The 21688-nt window shown below is 46.0% G+C and overlaps 1 protein-coding gene across 2 annotated transcripts in view; it reads right to left on the bottom strand.

Moving 5' to 3' along the window:
• Positions 1 to 21688, bottom strand: part of ATRN (attractin) — a 165046-nt gene that overhangs the window by 55808 nt on the left and 87550 nt on the right. For both annotated transcript variants that reach the window (XR_007906419.1, XM_051798158.1), the window contains exons 20-24: positions 19662 to 19755; positions 17578 to 17630; positions 15915 to 16009; positions 14950 to 15028; positions 14396 to 14553 (exon numbers count right to left, since the gene is read on the bottom strand). Coding sequence is in view for 1 of the 2 variants with exons in the window: in XM_051798158.1 (XP_051654118.1) it covers positions 14396 to 14553; positions 14950 to 15028; positions 15915 to 16009; positions 17578 to 17630; positions 19662 to 19755 (479 nt within the window). In the remaining variant the exon portion in view is untranslated. The remainder of the gene's footprint in view (positions 1 to 14395; positions 14554 to 14949; positions 15029 to 15914; positions 16010 to 17577; positions 17631 to 19661; positions 19756 to 21688) is intronic.

Below are 21688 nucleotides of genomic sequence, written 5' to 3'. Positions count from 1 at the left end.
GCATCGCAGACCTATTTTAAATCAACAGCAAAAAACTACACCCAAATTTGTAGGTCAGCAAGAAAACTGAAGCTGCCTTGACTTCTGTAAGTCTCCACAAGCTGCAAGAACAACCTGATCCACAGGGAAAGGTTCTCTAGGCAGGGAAGTTAAACCTCAGGTTCGAGAGAAGGGTCTTAAGGGAATCAATTATAACTTGGAAAATCTCTGACACACAACAGGAGCTGGCAGATCCCAGGGAGTTTGTGATACACCTGATGCTGTGTGTGGGCACCAGAAGCACTGGAAGGTGTTGGAAAGTCTCCCTGGAGCCTCCTCCTCTCCAGGTGAACCCCCCCAGCTCTCCCAGCCTGTCCCCAGAGCAGAGGGGCTCCAGCCCTTGGAGCATCTCCAGGGCCTCCTCTGGACCAAATTCACTGAACAATTCCCCCATCAAATCCATCTCTCCTCAACTCAGACAGACCCTGGTGCAGCTGAAGAGTCTCCCGTGCTCAGATTCACACCCTCCAAGGTGTCAATATAAAATCTCCACCTCGGAGTTGATTTTCACACCCAACCCCTCCGAGCTGGGTGAGGGATCAGAGAGATTCACCACCGACTCCTCACCTGCTGCCACATCACCTGAGCCACTGAGCTTTACGGCACAGCCACTTGCTACAGTGCAAACATAAAACCTGCCTCGCTCCTGAACCTCCACCAGGGTGAAAAAAATCGATTTATATTCCAACACTGCCTTTCTGCAGCAGCCACAAATTGTCACTTGCCAGCTAATTGGCTGCAGGCAGCAGTTGGCTCAGAAATGCCAATTATCCGTGTTTCGTCTCCCCACGTGAACTCTGGGATGGTTTTGTGGAGTGAACACGGGCAGGGCTGTCCCTAAATTAAAAGTAGAGCTCAAGACGTGGCCCCAAATTTCACTGAATCCCAGGAATTATCCCACAAATCTGACACAGGGGAAGTGCTTGCTCAATAAACAGCCAGGGGGTGAAGAGTGGTGCTCGTCTGAATTTTAAAGTGCACCAGGAAATAACTAGGAAGTGGGAACAGCAAACTCAGATCAGCCCCTGCACAGCTCCATGTTACAGTGACACCCAACCAAAGGCCACGGGAAAAATGAGGCAGGGCCAGAAAAATTTGATTTCTTCGGAATTCTCGGTGAATCCTCAGTGAATTATTTGAACTCAGTTCTTCTTTTGGGTCCCTCAGACAGGAGAGACATGGAGGGGCTGGAGCGTGTGCAGGGAAGGGAACGGAGCTGGGAAGGGGCTGGAGCAGCAGGAGGGGCTGAGGGAGCTGGGGGGGCTCAGCCTGAAGAAAAGGAGGCTCAGGGGGGACCTTCTGGCTCTGCAACTCCCTGACAGGAGGGGGGACCCGGGGGGGGGTCGGGCTCTGCTCCCAGGGAACAAGGGACAGGAGGAGAGGGAACGGCCTCCAACTGTGCCAGAAAAGGTTTAGTTTGGATATTGGGGAAAATTCCTTCATGGAAAGGGCTGTCCAACACTGGCACAGCTGCCCAGGGCAGTGGTGGAGTCCCCATCCCTGGAGGGATTTCAAATCCCTGTGGATGTGGCACTTGGGGACAGGGGTCAGTGGTGGCCTTGGTTGATGCCTGGGCTGGATGATCACAGAGGGCTTTTCCAACCTCAACAATTCCATTATTCTCTGACTGCAGCAGTTGTTCTGGAGGCAAGGCAGCTTTGAGATACTTGGAAAAAAAATGGTTAAAAAACAAAGACCCTGAAAGCTGAGACAGAAAGTGAGTCCCCAGCAGGAAAACACTCCAGTCCTCCCAGTCCCAAATCCTCAAGCACCTCCCTCAGTCCCAGCTGCTGCGCTGGGGATGCATTTGGGAAGGATCCCATTGCATTTGGGTTTGGAAGGATCCCATTCCCTGGCTCTGTGCCCAGCAGAGCCCTGACACCATCTGTGTGCAGGCTCAGCGATGTCCGGCACCGGCCCAACTATTCCTGCAGACTTCCAGGGTGGGAAAAAAATTCAAAAACTCCAGCACACAACAGCTCAAACCCTCACTCAGACCCCTCAAAGTCCAGCAAAAATGAGCTTTATGGTCATGACAATAAAAGGAATAAAAGTTGTTTTCCTAAAGAGCTGGGAAAGTGGGTACTCAAGGGGGAGTCAGGGATAAAAAGAAGGAGAAAGCAGCTAAAGGCATATTTGCCCTTTTTTTTTTAATTTTTTTTAGGCTGCAAAATAGCTGACAGATGGAAATGGGCAAAACCTTCTGTCTTGCATCATTTCTGACCAGACAAAACAGTGGAATAAATGCAAGACAGAGCTCAGAGTTTCTCTGGTATTAATGGGGAAAACAAGCTCTGTCTCCTTCTCTAAGGAAGCTGTGAATTCTAAGGATCACATGGGGGGATTTGTCATGTTTATCAACCTGGAGCACAACAGGTTTGCAACGTGCCACGTGCAGAAGCTTCCAGAGAAATCCTAAGGATTTTTCATCCTTAATTCAAATAAAGAAGTAAAATAATTGCAGATATATGTTTTTATATATAATATATAGGATCACAGAATGGTTTGGTTCGGAAGGGACCTTCAAGATTGTCTAGTTCCAACCACAAACTAAATATGTATTTATATAGATAACCAAACAAAAATACCTTTGAATGGCAACATTCTCATAGTTACACAACCCTGAAGCCACAAGTTGTCTCAAACCTGGTGTCACATCACAACAGGAAGGGGCAGTAAAAAAAAAGAAAAAATCAACTAAATTTCCTTTCAGCAAATTCTCCAAAATCAGTTTTAAAGAGCCATGAAGTCAGAAATCAGAGGGCTGGGCTATTTTTATTCATCAAGGGTTTATTTGTTGAGAGCTTTGGCTATGGCTTGGTGTTCAAGAAATCTTAATGTGAAAAATAACTGTGCCGGGTGGGGAAAAATGAACCACCTCTCTTGTATTGGCATTAAAAAGCCCAGGTGGTCACTGGCTGTCACTAAAGGATTTCTAGAACAGGTCATTCACCATTTTGTCCTGAAGGATCTCCCAGTAAAATACTGAAATGACAAATTTATTTCAATCCTCACAGTCAAAATATTCATGGAATCTACTGATACTTTGGGTCCAGGAGTGGGAAGGAGGATGGTGCTGGTCCTGCAGGCAAAACAAGACTGTTTAAAGAAATAACTACACGTGACACTCACAATTAAGGACAAATACATTAAAAATAATCAATTTTGTGGGGGGGGAACAACAAAAAAACTAATTATGCCAGAAATTTACTGTTATCCAGGGCTGTGACAGTCCCACACTGCCCTGACCCCAACACTGCTGGGAGCAGTAAAAACCCCTCAAATCTTAATAATACAAAGTCAGGAAAGCGAATGAGAGAAAAGGCAGGTTTTAGGACATTCCAGGAATGTTTTTTCCCCCCAAAGCAGCCCCACAGAGCCAGCTGAGAGCTTTTGGTGCAGTGCTGGAGGCTCTGTCTCCGTGTCTGGGAGCTGAAGAAGCCACAGGCTTTTGGATTTGTCACCCTCTGTTAGTCCTGGATCTGTTTTTCCCTCGTGGTTTCAGCCAGGCTGGATCTACTGTCACATTTGAGCCTGTGGCTTCTTTGATTTTATTGCCAACACACTTTTCTCCTCTTCATTAACTCTGCTCACTGTGCTTTGACTCTTTAAATAAGCTTTTGCACAAAGAAATGCATCTCATTCTTTGGTGGCCATAAAAGCTCCCCTGCAATGGCTCACAGGGCTCGTTTTATGAAATATATTTGAATTTCAGGTTTACATTCCCATTCCATGGTGGGTTCTGGTGTTTTCAGGAGTTATTCAGCACAGCAACTCCAAGCAACCAGCCCCTGCCTCACCCAGGAGAAATTAATGCCTAATTCGGACTTTGCTTCCATAGAAAATTAATTCTGCATTTTTTTTTTAGTTATTATGTTTTTCCAGCCCTGCATTTTAAACAGGAGGAGAACAAAAAAAAAAATCAGCTTCCTTAAAAGTAAAGGCAATCCATACATATCTTACTGTCAGAGCTGGAAAAAACACATCCTAAGAAATCCTGGTGGTATTATTAAATCTGGATCTCAGGCTGGATCTCTGCTCTCCTGGAACTTTTTCCTTATTTATGCAGCTAAAGTTTTGCAGCAGCCACACGAACAGACTTCCAATGTTGTATGAAAATATTCCAATAAACCTCACAAAGGGTATGTGAGTCAGTACAGTTCATCCCCAGAAACTCCTCAAGCTGGGGATGTAAAACCCCAAGGTTTCAATGGTTGCTCCTTGCAGGGCCTAAAGGGGCTCCAGGAGAGCTGGAAAGGGACTTGGGATAAGGGATGGAGGGACAGGACACAGGGAATGGCTTCCCAGTGCCAGAGGGCAGGGCTAGATGGGATATTGGGAAGGAATTCCTGGCTGGGAGGGTGGGGAGGCCCTGGCACAGGTTGGGCAGAGAAGCTGTGGCTGCCCCTGGATCCCTGGAAGTGTCCAAGGCCAGGTTGGAGCAATCTGGCCTAGTGGAAGGTGTCCCTGCCCATGGCAGGGGGGTGGAATGAGATGATCCTTCATCTCCCTTCCAAACCAAATCATTCCATGAATCCATGATAAAAATCCTCCCCCAACACAACACCAGGGGAAAGTTTGGTGTGAGCAGTTTTTTGGGGGTTTCTGCAGCCACGACCTCCAGTCAAAGGGACTGAGGCTGCACCACATCCAGGCAAGGGTTTAAGTGCCTTGGAGAGAAATCCTCCTTTCTGAGCATTTAAGAACCTGCTAAACAAAAATATTACTTAATCTGAGAGGGAACAACTTCTAAAAGGAGAAAAATGTCAATGGCTGGTGCCAAAATCGAGGCGGCGGGAGCAGATAAAACACAAGCAGCTGTTTCATGTTTTAAAGGCCCATTTAACCAGGGTGGTTTAAATCTTCCCACCCCCACCCCAGCACAAGATGTCAGTTTGGCTGCTCTGAAAAAAAAAAAATCAGCCCATAATTGCATGTCTCCAAAAGTAATTACATTCAACAGCAGATTTCATCAGATTAACAAATTGATTTACGTCCCGTCGCCGGGTTTCTGAGGCGAACCCCTCACACAGCAAGAGAGAGAGAGAGAGAGGGGCAGGGAGAGCTCTGCTCAGAAAGCACCTGCTGAAGAGCTGGAGAAAGGCAAGGGACATCATTAGCAAACAACTCTGGCATGGTGGTGCTTCCAGAAGCAAGAGAAGAAGGAACATTTTTGGAAAAGGAGGGTCCCAGCGAGCTGAGGGCGATTTTATCTCCGCACCTACATCTCGGCCTCGTTAAAGATGCACGAGGCACAGGGAGGACCTGGCAGGATCAGCCCCCTCAGGATGATTTCAAGCCTCCATGATTATTTTATCAAAGCAATCACCACCTATCTGAATGTGTTTTATTCTCTTTGGCCGACAACAAAGACGCTTTTTCTCTGCCTTCACCCTCCCCAAGAGCTCTCGTTCCATGAGCCTCCAATTAGAGAATGGTATTAATTTAGGGAAAGGCTGGAAACCTCCATGGGGATATTTATGCCCTGTATCAAACACCAAATGCCTCCTCCAGAGAGGAATCAGGGAATTAAGAGCCAGTTCAGGCCCTGCTTTTTAACTGGGGGATGGTTCCTTGGCTCCATCTTATTCCGGGAATTATCAAAACCTTGCAAACCTCAAAAGGGAAGCCCAGAGAGCACCACTGCTGGAAATATTCCTTAAATCACCTTAAAGAGGTTGAAAGCCTCAAATCCAAGGAAGCTGGAAGTGTGGGATCAGCTATTCCTCCAGCTCTGTTTTGGGGTAACCATCTCCCTCCCCTGGCAGGAGCTGAGGTACCTCAAAGCTTCCCAAGTGTCATCCATCATTTAGCTCTGCAAGAAAGCAAATGCCTCCTGAACCACATTAAACATGGAATGGCAAGTAAAATTAAAGCTTAACTGAAACTGGTATTAAGATCCTCACTAATGCAGAGCACCTGTTTGAGCTGCCAATAAAAATAGCAGGGTGATGGGGAAGAGCATCAGAGGAAGAAATTCAACCCAAAACTGCTTTAATGAAGGAGCTTTCCTTTGAAAAATGAGAATTTGGGAGGGTTGCAGTATCTGCAGGACAGGAGAGTGATGGAATATTAAAATAAATGATGACAAAGATCAGAGCAACAGCTTTGTCTGATTGGGAGTCTTCTCAGGAATGTAATTCCTGGCACTTTGGAAGGTACTGGCTACTATTTTCCACATAAATAGCCACGTTCAGCTAAGAGAGAAAACAAGACCCATTCCTTGGGAGAATCCCAGTCTAGTTAATTCATCCTGGCTCCAAAATCCAGCACCAGCAGCACATAGCTCCTATATATTAACACAGGAAATATCTCCTGGCTTACAGGAAAGACCCATTTCCAGTGTTATTCCCAGCTCTGCAAAGCCAAGGAGATGTGAAGGGAATGTGCCCTCTTACATTCCTACAGACATTGTCAGCACATCGCTGGAAACCCAGTGGGAAAACTTTCCCAGGTCAAAGGAGGCAATTAGTGCCTGTAACACAATCCCATGGAAAATCCTTGGGATGCAGAGAAAGAGGCAGGGAAGCTTTTTGATGCCTGGGAATCAACAGAGCTTTGGCTGTTCCCTCAGAACAGCTCAGGAAAGAAGAAAAGGTTGTAAAAAATTAGTAGCCACAGGTTTAATACACAAAGCACTCGGATCCAAGGAAGTGGCAGCTCCGAAAGGATTATTGGGAGCAGATCTCACATCTGTGGGAAATCCTACTCAGTGCAGCAGAGCAGCTCTTCTCCAGAGCACTAAAATGAGCATTTTCCTTCCAAAGTTGGATGCAGACATCATGGAAATGGTAAGAAAAGTGCAGAAGGCAGAGAGGGAGGGCCCTGAGTGAAGGGGGGTCACTGAAAGCACATCAGCCGAGGGCTCTGGAGCTGACAATGACATCCCACATTCCCTGGGATGGTGTACACTGTGGATCTGCACAGCTGGAGCTGTGGCACCCATGGATTTCTCCTATGGAGCCAGGCTGGGAGAGCTGCGGGGGTTCCCCTGGAGAAGAGAAGGCTCCAGGGAGAGCTGAGAGCCCCTGGCAGGGCCTAAAGGGGCTCCAGGAGAGCTGGAGAGGGACTGGGGACAAGGGATAGAGGGACAGGACATAGGGAATGGCTTCCCAGTGCCAGAGGGCAGGGTTAGATGGGATAGTGGGAAGGAATTGCTGGTTGGGAGAGTGGGGAGGCCCTGGCACAGGTTGCCCAGAGAAGCTGTGGCTGCCCCTGGATCCCTGGAAGTGTCCAAGGCCAGGTTGGAGCAATCTGGGATAGTGGAAGATGTCCCTGCCCATGGCAAGGGGGTGGAATGAGATCTTCATCTCCCTTCCAACCCAAATCATTCCATGAGTCCATGAGTCCATGATAAAAATCCCCCCCCAACACAACACCCAGGGAAAGTTTGGTGTGAGCAGTTTTTTGGGGGTTTTTGAAGCCACAACCTCCAGCCAAAGGGACTGAGGTTGCACCACATCCAGGCAAGGGTTAAGTGCCTTTGAGTTAGATGGGATATTGGGAAGAAATTGCTGGCTGGGAGGGTGGGGAGGCCCTGGTACAGGTTGGGCAGAGAAGCTGTGGCTGCCCCTGGATCCCTGGAAGTGTCCAAGACCAGGTTGAAGCAATGTAGGATAGTGGAAGGTGTCCCTGCCCATGGCAGGGGGTGGGACTGGATGTTCTTTAAGGTCCTTCCAACCCAAACCATTCCATGATTCCATGATTCTCTGTGCCAGTCCAGACACAGTCATCCAGGACAAAAAAGTCATAGTCACCACAAACCAAATCCTTCTTTAATTACAGCACATTTAAAGCCTCTCCTTAATTTCCCAGGTCTCCCATTTGTTACAGTTTCTACACTTGAACTTTTGGCAGCTCCTCAGCAACAACAATCAACTGAAAGGAGCTGAATTGTTCCCACCTTTCCTTCACCACTCACCCTTTCAGGGGGTGAACCAGAGAGCAATTCAACACTTTGAGGGGGTTCACCAACATTGTCCTATCGGGGTAAACAACACATTTGGAATGGAGAAAATGGTTATGACAACACGTGATGTGACTGAATCAAACAATCCACAGATGGATTTTAAGGTCCCTTCCAGCCCTGTCCATTCTGTGAAAGGAATAAAGATTTAAAGGAGACTGTATAAATCAACCACCCCAGAAAGAAATCAACTGGAAGAAGCCGGAAAGAAGTGGGAAAAACTAAAACTGGAGACAGCAGAGGCAATTTGAGGTATTTTTCCATCACAGCCTTCATGAAATCAGAGTGGAAGGCAACAATATCAGTGACTTGGATGTTTCCCACTGGTTCCCAAAATCCTCCTCAGCCAGTGGGAGCTGTGGATGCTGCTCCAGCCTCCACCACTGCACGTGCAGCGATGCCCCGTGGTCACTGTGGTGCTTTTTTGAAGCCCCACATGATGCTGAATTGCCAAGAAAATAATCTAGAGTGAACATCTACCACGATTTTTCAAGTGGAATATTCTGTATGCAAGAGGCTGCAAAATTCCTTCAGCTCCTTTTTTTTGTTCCTTGAAGCATTTGGTTGGTAATTAACGTTTCAAATCAAAATACTTCAAGCACCACGAAGGGAAAGACAGGAGGCAATTGCCAGTTAATGATACAATTACAAACTGGGTTTGCCTTAAATCAGCTCCTAAAAATGCCTCAGATATTCTCAGAAAATAGAGATCAATGCAAGAGGCTTCAAGGATGTGAATCTGGGAGGGAAAACAAAAAAAAATCTGAAATCAAATGGGAGAGAACGTTAATGAATATAAACAATAGTTTGGGTAAGAAAGAAGACAAAACCAGAGATTTCTGTTTAGTGAGTGGCAGCAAACACCAGCAGCAGTAAATTGTAACAGAGCAGAAAGCTCAGAGACATTAAAAAGGGGGTGGATTTGCTCTATTAGCAGCTCTAATTTCACCCCTGTGCACTCAGGGGAGGGACTCACTCACTGGAACCTGCTCCAGATAAAGAAAAACCAGTTTAGAGAGTGATAAAAGTGCTGCCATTTCCACAGGTTTCAAAGAGAGTTTCAAATTCTCACCATTAACCACTTGTCAGCTCCAGAATTCCCAGCTCTCACCTGGCAGGGAGTTTTGCCTGGACTGAAACCCGTGAAGGGAACTCCTCTGAAAGCTTCTGCACTGAATTTCTTTGCTTCTTTTTGTGTTTATTTATAGTCCAGAACTCTTTTCTACCCCGAGTTAAATTTGGGAAGAGTAACAAAGCAAACTCAGGAGGAAGATCAGGAAAACAGGGAAAAATAATGGGGGAAAAAGTTTTATTACGTTGAAGTGACTAGAGAAAAACATCAACCCTTCAACACCCACTGATGTCCTTTTCCAAAGGGTGCATTCCCAGTTTGAGGGAAGATAAGGAATGTTTGCTGAATGCTCAGGAATTCAGTGTGGCCAAAGTCTGGAGCAGAGGAGCCACAAAGCAAAGAAAGGAAATATCCAGCTGGCTGTGACAAGACCTTACCTGGATTTTCAGGAAAAGCTTGGCAAGGTAAGGCTTTCCAGGGAATTCCTTCCTCAGGAAGAGCATTGCTGCGTTTTGAAGGCTTTCTGCATTTTGCTGCTTTAATTCTTCCACTAAATAATCATTTCAAGTCATTGAACAGGCAGGGAGAGACATCCTAAACCCATATACGTGAAAAAAGGAATGAACTGAAGTGGTTTGGAAAGAGGTGGAGCAAGAAAGGGGGGGGGAAAACAGCCAGAATTGAGCATTGGCAGGGACATGTCTCTGACACAAAAGAGCATTTATACTTTCCAAGTGCAGATTTTAACAGGCAAAGAGAGGGAAAGGGAGGCAAGATTTCAATCAAGGACTTCAGGATAAGGTTTCTGCTCTTTAAAGAAAAAAAAAAGTGGATTGTAGGGTTGTTTTGCAGTAAAAACTACACTGCTGAAGTTTTATGCTGCAAGGCTTTGTATAGACAAACAAATCTCACGTTTAAATACACTTGTTGTATTGAAATTGAAGATAAGCCAGGAGAAATGAGGGGGTGTAAAATGACTGTTTACTAGTATATGCAAACAAAGAAAAAAAACAAAAATATGATTTGGACATTTTTGCCCTGCCCAGGAACAACCCAAACACGTGTGAGCTGAGACAGAATCATTCCCAGCAGCCTGGCAGGAGCAGAATTTCCCAGATTTCATCACATTCCTGCCATTAAAACCACTCTGCTTTCCAAAGGGAAGTTGAAACACGTTCTGTAGCTGAGAGAAAGTTTAACAGTGGAGCTGCAATGAGGAAAACTGAAGGAGTCAGGCTGGGAGATCAGGGAACAGTTTGTATCCTGCTTTAATTAAGGAGCCACTTTGCCCTGAAGGGCTGAACCCCAAAGCACAGGGACTTTTCTGCAGGGAAATAAGGGATGAACAGCTTGGAAAAAGAAATGAGAGATGGAAGATGGGAAAGATCTGAGTCAAAAGTATTCCTGAGAGGAACAGAGCATGGGATGAGTCAAGGACTGAGCACTGGGAAGTCTTAAAATCATGGAATCACAGAATGGTTTGGGTTGGAAGGGACCTTAGAGGTGACCTAATTCCAAGCCCCTGCCATGGGAAGGGACATATTCCACTAGCCCAGGTTGCCTGGGCAATTCAAGGGATGGAGCAGCCACAGCTTCTCTGGGCATTTCCTCAAAAAAATCTTTGTCCCAGAAGTCCATCCCATGATTTAACTCCTGTTTTATCACACTGAAGAGAAACTCCAGAGAGCCAAGACTTCTCAAAAATTAAAAAAATAGGGAAAGCACGTAAGGAAGAGGCAGAGAAAGGACAGGTAGGAACAGAGATTGGAACTCAGGGAAGTTCAATCCACCACAGAACATTGCACAAGACCTGGAAGGACACGGTGAATCTTGGTTTTTGGCTGAGAACTGAAGAGAAATCCTAAGGACCACACATTCCTGGATGTGATATCACTGCCAGGCTCCACAAAAAAGGGTGAAGAAGTCTCCATGAGTAAGAGCTGTTGCTATTTTAGGCTTTGTTTTGGCAAGTAACAAGGGCATTAAGAAGAGCTGGTGATAAAACATTACCTTGGATTGAGTGCACACAGGCACATTCCTATTAAATTAGGGATAAAAAGAGGTTAAGTGTTGTAAGAGAATCCAAGTTCACTCTTTAACCATGAGAAATTAAATCAAACAGTAAAATCAAGTGGGCTGAGGAGATGAGGGATGGCAAAGCTGCCATCCAAGTCTTTCTCTCAGGTCAGAGATGTAAAGCTATTTGAAAGCTGCGTCCTCAGAACTAACCTCAAAAAGGACATTAGGATCAATTAAAGAGAATGTGTGTTATGGACAGGAAAGGATTGATTAGCAATGGCTTTAAAGCCAGCAAGGGGCAGGGAGACAAAATAAGAAGTGCCAGAAGTCAAGCTGTGCCAGAGCTCAGCAAATGAAAACAGAAGAGCAGGAGATGTTTCAGGTATCCAAGCAAAGGAGACCAGGAGGGAAAGGGAAGAGATCCTGTAAGGAGAGCTTGATAAAACCAAGCTTAACACTGAATTAAGAGGGGAATAAGGACATGAACATGGGTGGAAGGCAAAGTGTGTCACGGGGTTGAGGTTGTAAGAGATACAACCACAGTGGAGACAGAACTCCAATGTTTTGATGGGTTCTAACCCAGGGAAAGCAGACAGCACCCATCCCATCTCCAAAAGACATGGCACATGGAATAATATCCTCTCTGGAATGAGGCTGTCAAAGCAGTCCAGCAGCTGAGCATGGATCTGTGGAACATTTAAAATTTGTATTTTGAGGAGGAGGGAGAATCTAAACATTCATCCTCCCAAGACCTCAAGGGTACACGAAGTTCCTCAAGGGGAACATTGAATAAAAGAACTTAATGAGCAAATGAAAAATTGGAATGAGGTGCAAACAAAGCACTGGAGGTGCCAACAGTCACCTGTGCCATTCCAGTCCACTGTTTCCTGTCTGGAAGAATTATTTATTGTAAAGACCTAAGAAGTACAGCTGAGCCAATCCCAACCTCATTATGGATATCAATACACTGGGAATTCTTCATTATGGATATCAATACACTGGGAATTCCTGCATGACAGGAAGGTGGTGAAGATCATTTCAAGAATTAGAGTGGTTTAAAGAGGACAGAAGTTAGTTTAAGATGGCATTTGGACACTGACTGGTACATTCATGTCCTCAGAGAGTCCAGAGGAGGCCCCAGAGATGCTGCCAGGGCTGGAGCCCCTCTGCTCTGGAGCCAGGCTGGGAGAGCTGGGGGGGTTCCCCTGGAGAAGAGAAGGCTCCAGGGAGAGCTGAGAGCCCCTGGCAGGGCCTGAAGGGGCTCCAGGAGAGCTGGAGAGGGACTGGGGACAAGGCAGGGAGGGACAGGACACAGGGAATGGCTTCCCAGTGCCAGAGGGCAGGGATAGATGGGATATTGGGAAGGAATTGTTGGCTGTGAGGGTGGGGAGGCCCTGTCCCAGTTTGCCAAGAGAAGCTGTGGCTGCCCCTGGATCCCTGGAAGTGTCCAAGGCCAGGTTGGCCTTGGTCAGATCCTGATCCCCATGATCAAAACTGTACAAGAGAGACAAACACCTGGAAGCACAGAGGGAAAACAAAGGAAGCAACTGAACCTGAATAACCTGTTCCACAGGAAAAGACCATTAGGGTTTGTCCTGCTTAGGCCAGAAAACAAACAGGGAAGGTTTCCAGAGGATATGACCTGTCCAAATTCATCCAGGGAAAGCAGGAGTTTGAGCTGCCAAAGGAGGAGGTGGAGGGGACATTTAAGCTCAACAACACTGGCACAGGAAAAGCCAGAAATTCCCTGTCAGTGCAGGTGGATGGAGACTGGAGTAGGAGAGCTTCAGGGAGAGGACGCAGCACTGCTCTGAAACATCTACAAAGTATTACCACAGTTCTGCAGCAAGAACTTTATTTATTACTAAAATAATAAAGTAATAAATCAGGATAAAGTAATAAATCAGGATAAAGTAATAAATCAGGATAAAGTAATAAATCAGGATAAGACTCAGTCCAGCACTGATTATGGAAAATCAACTATCAGTCAAAATAACCTGTAAGTTAAATAAAATATGATTTTTTTTTGGACGTCTGTGACTGTGAATTTGATAAAAGAGAAGCTCAAATATTTAAATAAACCACTACACAAGTGTCAACCTTTCTACACAGATGTTACTTCCACTACTACAGGAGTATTTCAATGAAAATGAGGTTTAGTACTTGCTGCTTGAGTATCCAATGACACCAAGGCTTGACCCTGCAGCTCTTGCCAACTCCTCCACATCTAAAAATCAGGACTAAATAAACTAAACAAACTAAGAGTTCAACAATTTGTAAAGTCAAAACTCTCCAGTTGGCAAACTATTATCAAAACTGTAAAAGGCATTAAAAAGAAGTCAAAAGCAGTCCAAAGTGAGCCTCTCCAATCCACGGCCTGCCACCAACAACAAAAAGTTTCCTGAACACTTCAAACCCTCTGTCTTTACCAGAAGGTGACGCAGAAGTTCCACAGGTATTCCTAATGTATTTTTAAAAATTAAGGGAATAAGTTGAAAAATGTCATTATAGCTCAAGGAGGAGTTTTTTTCCAGGTGGATCTCATGCCTTTGCTCAGTGTTATCAGGGAGTGGGAGTCTGTGGGACTGAATGTCAGGAACAGCAAGAACTTCAAGGTGAACTCTCAGCTTTCACATCATACTGGGCTGGGCAAGGGTGAAGATGGAAGAATCTGGGTTCCCATGTTTGATCAAACTTCTTAAATAAGAAGTCAGAAATGCCAGGCCTTATTTGAGATCTGTGGATTCCCCATCCCTGGAGGTGTTCCAAGTTGGAAGGGGCTTGGAGCAACCTGGGCTGGTGGGAGGTGTCCCTGCCCATGGCAGGGGGTGGCACTGGATGAGCTTTAAGGTCCCTCCCAACCCAAACCATTCCATGATCTCTGTCCCAGCCCTGGAAGGATTTTTGTCCTTCAGAGAAGCCCCACATCACTCTGAGCTCACAGGCAGCTGATATTTGCTTTTCTTCTGCCTCCACATTCCAGGTTTGGGTTTTAACTTCATCCCTCTTTCTATTCAACATCAGTAACTCCACATTCAGAGTCAGACACCTTGTTAAAGCCCTTAATAACTGAGCATCTCACTTTATTTCCCAGCACATTTTCAGACCCCACTGGGCTGAGGCAGCACCAGAAGACTCCTCACACCTTTTCCCTCTTATCCAGAACATCCAGCTCTGCCTGCTGTGGGATTCCACCAAGGCTGGTGCAGCTTGGACAACTCAAAGCACAGCAAAGTGTCACCAAAAATAAAAAAAAAAAGGCACTTTTAAAGAATTCCACACAAATGAGTAGCTCTTACCTGGATTTTTATGGGCCAGGTGAAGTTGCTGACGTAAACAAAGAAGGTGATGTTGGGGTTGTTGCGGAAATCGAACTTCTCGTTGGAGAAACTGTCCTTGTACTCTTTTATATTGGTTCTGGAAACAACTGGAATTTCCTCCCCTGCCTGTGTGCCAGCTGGTTTAGGAAGGAGCAAGAAAAAAAGTGTTGATGTGTGTTTAAAATAAAGAACAAAAGGGCAAATCGGCCTGAATTCTAATGGTAAAAAATTAACTATTCCTTCAGAAATTACTCTTTTTTAGCTGCACTGCAATATCTAAATCACTGTGTGCCAAAATGCTGCATTATTATAAATCAAAATTGCACCTTCTTAGGTTTCCAAAATGCACTACTAACATGGAAAAGAGGGTTTTTTTTAAAAATTTCACCTCCTCCTTCAGGCCCAGAATTTAAGGACATTATATATCAAGTACAGAGGTTAAAAAAAAAAATGTTTTCCTAATTAAATTTGTGTTTGTCAGAAACTGATAACTGAAACAAGCTGCCAAGGAACTCAAATCAGGCTCACTTTACCTGCAAAACTTGTGGACCAAGTGATGTTGAGGTTGAAGTTTTTGGATGCATTGATGAACATGTCCAGGTCTCTGTTTTGCTGCAGGAAGGAAACACAAAAAGACATCCCCATTTTTAGGATAAGCAGTTTGACTGCATAGTTTCCCAACAAATCTTTGCTACAAAAGAAATTATCTTGGAATTTGTTATTTACCTGAAGAAAATACATCAAGCAAAAAAACTAAACACTGCATTTGCTGAAAGGAGAGCAAAGAATGTGACAGGAAGAATTGAAACACAAGATCTGGGGTGAAAACAAGCAAAACATCTCAGCTCTGGAGCCAGGCTGGGAGAGTTGGGGGGGTTCCCCTGGAGAAGAGAAGGCTCCAGGGAGAGCTGAGAGCCCCTGGCAGGGCCTGAAGGGGCTCCAGGAGAGCTGGAGAGGGACTGGGGACAAGGGATGGAGGGACAGGACACAGGGAATGGCTTCCCAGTGCCAGAAGGCAGGGATAGATGGGATATTGGGAAGGAATTGTCTGTGAGGGTGAGGCCCTGGCCCAGGTTGCCCAGAGAAGCTGTGGCTGCCCCTGGATCCCTGGAAGTGTCCAAAGCCAGGCTGGAGCAACCTGGGCTAGTGGAAGGTGTCCCTGCCCACGGGAACAAGGTGGCCTTTAAAGTCCCTTCCAACCCAAACCATCCCATGATTCTGTAATTCCACAGAACAGGAGTGGCTCAGAAGTTGTTCAAACAACTGGAAAGAATGAACTGTGGATCCTCATGAAATTTTCCCATGAAAATTTGGGACTGCACAGCCAAGGCCGGGCCATAAAGCTCCGGTTGCTCCGTGGAGGTTGGAAACACCTTCCACATGACCAGCCTACACCTGGAGACCCCCAGAGCTGTGACAATCCACAGCTTCCATGGCCAGGAGGAGAGAAGAGGGACACCCAAGGGACAATGCTGAAAGGGAAAAGTGGAAAATGCACCTCTTCAGGCGTGGCCACAAAGTTGATTGCGGTGTAGTAACGATCGTCCTCCTGGGACAGGCTGAAGGTGAACTGATAGTCGATGAGGAGAGTGTCTGTAAGGAACACAGGGACACGGTTATCCCACCTCCTGGAATAAAACAAGTCCTGCAGAGCAAGGCATGATGCCACTGAAGGGATTTTTGGACAACTAGGAGCCACCACAGTGTTAGGAACAACCCCCAGTCAGTGTATGATGCCACACAAGGGGCAAAAAACCCTGGAGAGGGAAAGAGGTGGCTCAGATTTGCAAGCCAAGAGCTGCTCTGAATGGAAGTTCATGCCTAAATATTGTAAAAACACACTGTAAAAAATGTGCCAAGATATTGACTTTTCCAGCCTGCAACACCTCCATGATCTAAAGGGACAGCAGGAAAATTAAAGGGATGTGCAATTCCCACTTGGCAGGGGACAAAGTTCCCCCTCATGACAAGTTTCTGTGCATCAGTGGACTTTACTGGGAGGATTTTTATAGAGCAGCTGGTTGTTGATGGATTCAGCTCCCATCTTGCCTGGAATACATCCCACCCAGGCATTCCAGGAGCAGTTTTTGGTCTGCCTGGATGTCCTTCCATGCTCATGTTTGCTTGGGCTGGGGGATAATCAACAGCCAGTTTTGGGGATGCATCCACCAGTCTCAGCATCCTTATTTATGCTAACATTTATTATTACTTGAACACCATATTCTGACTTGTCCACATTCCTGAAGCTGTGCAAGAACATTCCAAGCAATGAGGAATAGGAAATTATACACCAGGTGCTATTTTTCTCTCTCTGCCTCCTGGAGATCCCCTGTGGATAGAGAAAGTCAGACAACCTGATGTCTATCCACAGCAGAGCACCAGGAAATCTTCAAGGAATGAAACCAAGCCAGGCTGGATCTGTACAGCACAAGATTCTTCCAGAGTTGGAATATTCTGCCTTTTCCCTGTTTTTTTGTCCATTTTACCAACCCTGCAACAAATCTGGTCATCCTTGCACGGAGATTGTCATGAGGAACCACCAATGCCCTCGTTTGGCCACACAAGCAGAACCCAAATTAGCCAAAACCTGCCCATTGAGCATTTCTGTGCTGGACAAACCCACCGTTGGTGACTTCATGGAATTCAAGATTCCATCTCTCCACCCCTGCCAGGCTGCTGCTCATTGCTAATATTTGCAAACACAACCTGGAGAGTTTCCACCAAGTAAGTCGAGTCTTGGCAAAGGATCTCCTGGAATTGCACGGGAATCCAACTGTTCCATTCCGAGGAAACGTGGCAGTTCTGAAGCCCGTTTTAACAAGGATCAGAATTTAAAATAAAGAGCATTTTGCACTTATAAAAACTCTTCGGGTTTTATCTATTTGAGAGTGTTCTCCAAAAGACCAGATTTCATCTCAGTCACGTGAGAAACATCCAAAACTTTGTTCAAACGCTCCAATCATCACACAGACCTTATCAAGAAAAGCATTTTCATTCTCTTTAAACAATACTTTTCAGAAAAATTAAGCTTTTTTCGAGCTGTTTTTCAGTCCTTCCCTTAATCCCCCATATTTTAAACACAGGCTAAGACAACTGAAACAAAGTGTTTTAAACTTCAAGCACATTTTTTTATCTGCAAACACAATCCCAGAGGTACTCACAGTAACACGTTCCTTTGAGAGGATTTCCCTGATATCTGTTTTCGACTTCACACCTAAAAAAGAAAACACATTTTTTAATAAATGGGGTGGTTTTTTTGTTTTGTTTTTTTGGTAGTTATATTTATTCCCAGTCACTAAAATATATCAGAAAACACAACCTGTGCTGATAACAGCAATGATTAAAGATCAACGTCTGAGCTGTGCTGGGCTCGAAATTCCACGTTCTCTGCGAGTCAAACTTGTACAGAATAAAAAATGAAACACAAAATTCTGGATATCAACCTTTGCATCCACTTGGAAGGTATTTATTAGCTCTTCACAAAGCATGGAACTGGATTAGCTCAGTCAAAAACTAATTCCCATTTACATTTATGGCTATTCCAGGATCTCTCCGACGAAAGTTCGCTCGCGCGAGCGACGCTCTCAAAAATAAACCTGGCAATGAAATCCTTTGGAATTAAATTATTTCCACTAACATTGCACTAAAAGCATTTCTGTTTCGTTACAGAGAAACCTCCAGCAAATTTGTTGCTCTAAAACCGCTCCATTAAACCGCCTGAATGTCAAAGGCTCATTTTCAGGGATATTTACGCTCGCCCAGCCCAGGGAGCACAGGCAGTAAAATCCCCCAATTAAAGAGGAACTACTGAGGGAGAAAAAAATGTGGAGCCAGTCCAGAGGAGGCCCCACAGATGCTGCCAGGGCTGGAGCCCCTCTGCTCTGGAGCCAGGCTGGGAGAGCTGGGGGGGTTCCCCTGGAGAAGAGAAGGCTCCAGGGAGAGCTGAGAGCCCCTGGTAGGGTCTGAAGGGGCTCCAGGAGCGCTGGAGAGGGACTGGGGACAAGGCATGGAGGGACAGCACACAGGGAATGGCTTCAAACTGAAAAAGGGGAGATTTGGGTGGGATATTGGGAAGGAATTGCTGGCTGGGAGGTGGGGAGGCCCTGGCACAGGTTGCCCAGAGAAGCTGTGGCTGCCCCTGGATCCCTGGAAGTGTCCAAGGCCAGGTTGAAGCAATGTTGGATAGTGGGAGGTGTCCCTGCCCATGGCTCATGGAATGACCCATCTCATGGAATGAGATGATCTTTAAGGTCCCTTCCAACCCAAACCACGCTGTGATTCCATGTATAGTTTGGGGGGTGGGCACTTTAGTTTTCCATCCCTTCCATGTAACATTCCCAGCTGAAACGTTCTTAAAAATGGAATTATTCAGGATCCTTCCAGACATCCTCCAGGGGAAGCCCAGCTGGCTGCACCCTCAGAGCAGTCACTGAACCAACAGCAGGGAGAGATGAGCAGAGACACCAGGAACAGCACCAGGAAGAAACAGGGGGGGTTCCATGCTGGGAAAATGGGGGGAATCCATGGTGGGACAGGGGGGTGACTTGGGGGGACAGGGAGGTTCCATGGTGGGACAGGGAGGGTTCCATGGTGGCATAGGGGGGTTCCATGGTGGGACAAGATTGTTTCATGGTAGGACAAGAGGGTTCCATGGTAGGACAGGGATTGTTCCACGGTGAAACAAGATTGTTTCATGGTGGGACAAGGGGGAGGTTCCTTGGTGGGACAAGATTGTTCTATGGTGGGACAGGGGGGTTCCATTATGAGGCAGAGGGGGTTCCTTGGTGGGACAAGGGGATTCCATGCTGGGACAAGGGGGTTCCTTGGTGGGACAGGAGGGTTCCATGGTGGGACAAGATTGTTCCATGGTGGGACAGGAGGGTTCCATGCTGGGATGAGATTGTTCCATGGTGGGACAAGGGGGTTCCCCTGCAGGACAAGGGGGTTCCATGGTGGGACAAGACTGTTCCATGGTGGGACAGAGGGGGGCTCCATGGTGGGACAGGGGGGGTTCCATGGTGGGACAAGATTGTTCCATGGTGGGACAAGGGGGAGATTCCACGGTGGGACAGGGGAGTTCCATGGTGGGACAAGGGGGATGTTTCTTGGTGGGACAAGGGAAGTTCCATGGTGGGACGGGGGGGGTTCCACAGTGGGACAAGGTGGTTCCACGGTGGGACAGGGGGTGTTCCACGGTGGGACCGGCACGACTTTCTGATTTCAAACAACAAAGAAACAAACTCACAGCTGACACTCATCTCCTTTTATGCCCTTGGTGGTGCAGAAGCACTTGCCGGTGTTGGTGTTGCAGACGGACGCGTGGCCGTTGCACTTGCAGGCTGTGGAGCAGAGGGGGGAGAAGACACAACACTGAGCCAGGCAGGAGGAACAAACTCGACAGCAATTAAGTCCTTCAGCTGCCAAACTGAGCTACACCAACAATTAACGTGCAGATGAAAACCCATTTGGTGCTCTTTGTTTCCCTTTTGTGCAGCCAAAAATAGAACCCCGCATCAAAACAGAGCGAGCGCGGCCCCAGGACTGATGTTTGTAGGAAATCATCACCTGACTGAGATTTTTAGCCTCAAAAATTTATTTGACTTCCTCTCCCGTTGACACACGGCAGCGGGGATGTCATGACTGGCAAGGGGAATAATGTTTGGAGTAGTTTTGGGCTTGCTAAGACACCTCAGCCAAACTCAGAACTCTCGAGAGAAGAGTTTGGAAATTAAAACAAAGCTGGTGGGGCTTTTAGGGCCTTTTCTATAAATAAATAAATAGGAGAAAATAATGTCTCAATAGTCCTATTGAGAAAATAACGTCCTTGTCAACAGTGTCAGCAGAAAACATCTGGTGCCAAGAAGACGATGTCCACGTTGGAATTTGGGGCACATTCCCCAATATATTTTAGGATAACTTTGAGATGAATGTCAGGGGGTTGTGGTTGAAGAAAATCAGCAGAGTTCTGGACTTCCCTCAGGCTTGGGGCCCGCCAAAAATAGCCCAGTTTATATAGAATTAGACCTGAGTTTGCTGGAGATCCAACCCAAGGTCCCACGGTGGGGACACACGGGAGATTCGCTTCCCAAAATGCTCCTGGTTCAAACTAAATGCTCATGTTGATACACTTTGACACCTTTATTCATAAAGGTGGAGAGGAGGAACATAAAAAAAAAAAGGAAAAAAAAAACCAAACTCAAAACCAAATCAACAAATTGGAACAAAACCAACACAACCGGCTGTCCCGGATGTCATGTGGAGAAGAGTGGAGAGAACAACTTTTCAGCCTTTAAGGAATTGTTCTCCCAGTGAAGGTGCATCCACCTGGAGCTGTGCACGGGAGAGGGTACAAAACAAGAAAGAAAAAAGTGCACAAAGAGAAAATCCCTTGTTTATGACCCCTGAGCTTGCTGGGAACAGGCTGCTTTAAGGTCTAGAGCCTCCTCGTTAAGAGACATAAAATCCTTCTCATTAATGGGCCACTCAAGGTACCAGCGGATTCTTAGACATCAAGTCCCCATCCTGAATATTCCTGCCAGCTTTTGACCTTTTTTTAGGGCTCCTTTTGATGTCCCCTTTCTTTCTGTTGGCACATAATGGAAGAATATTGTATCAGGGACACTTAATTGTGCCTCTCAGAGGTGGGTGAGTGGTTTCCTAGCAGCAACACGGAGTAAAATAGGAAGAAGCATAAAGGCTTATTGTGGGAACAAGGAGCCTGAATGAAAATTCGACAAAATAATTGTCTTCTGTGAAGGGAAACACACTTTTCATTAGTGGCACTTAAAGAAAAATAAGTCTCAGTACTGCTGAGAATGTCTTGTACTTCCTTCCTCCTGCTTTGCACGAGGGAAGCAAAGCGACGTCGGATCAATATTCAACATGAACACACATAAAATTCCTCCTAATTTTTAAGTTCCATGCTGTTTAGAGGCAGATTGCAGCATCTTGAGCATTAACATTAATGTTTTCCCCCTCCCTGCTCTTCAGCCTCGTGCTTATCAAGAAGCCTGAACACTGAAACATCTCTATTTACAACAAGAGAATCTATTTCTTTATCCGTTTTCCTCCAAGACTACAACTAGAGATTAATTACTGAAGGGCTGGAATCTGCACAAAGAGACACCTTCAAGTGGTTTTTTTAAGAACTATGAACTGTGGATAAAATGTACTGGATGTCCTCACTGGAGTCTCCAAATGACCATTTCCCTCCAGAGTCAGAGATGCCAGAGCAGACAAGCCAAAATTTTTTGGAAATGGTTTTTTGCCTGT

Source organism: Manacus candei, unplaced genomic scaffold (genome assembly GCF_025592945.1).
Source record: "Manacus candei isolate 608988 ecotype Guabito, Panama unplaced genomic scaffold, ASM2559294v1 h1tg000048l, whole genome shotgun sequence".
NCBI classification, from domain to species: Eukaryota; Metazoa; Chordata; class Aves; order Passeriformes; family Pipridae; genus Manacus; species Manacus candei.
Note: the sequence above shows the minus strand (reverse complement) of the source record. Positions and strands in the feature narration are given on the sequence as shown.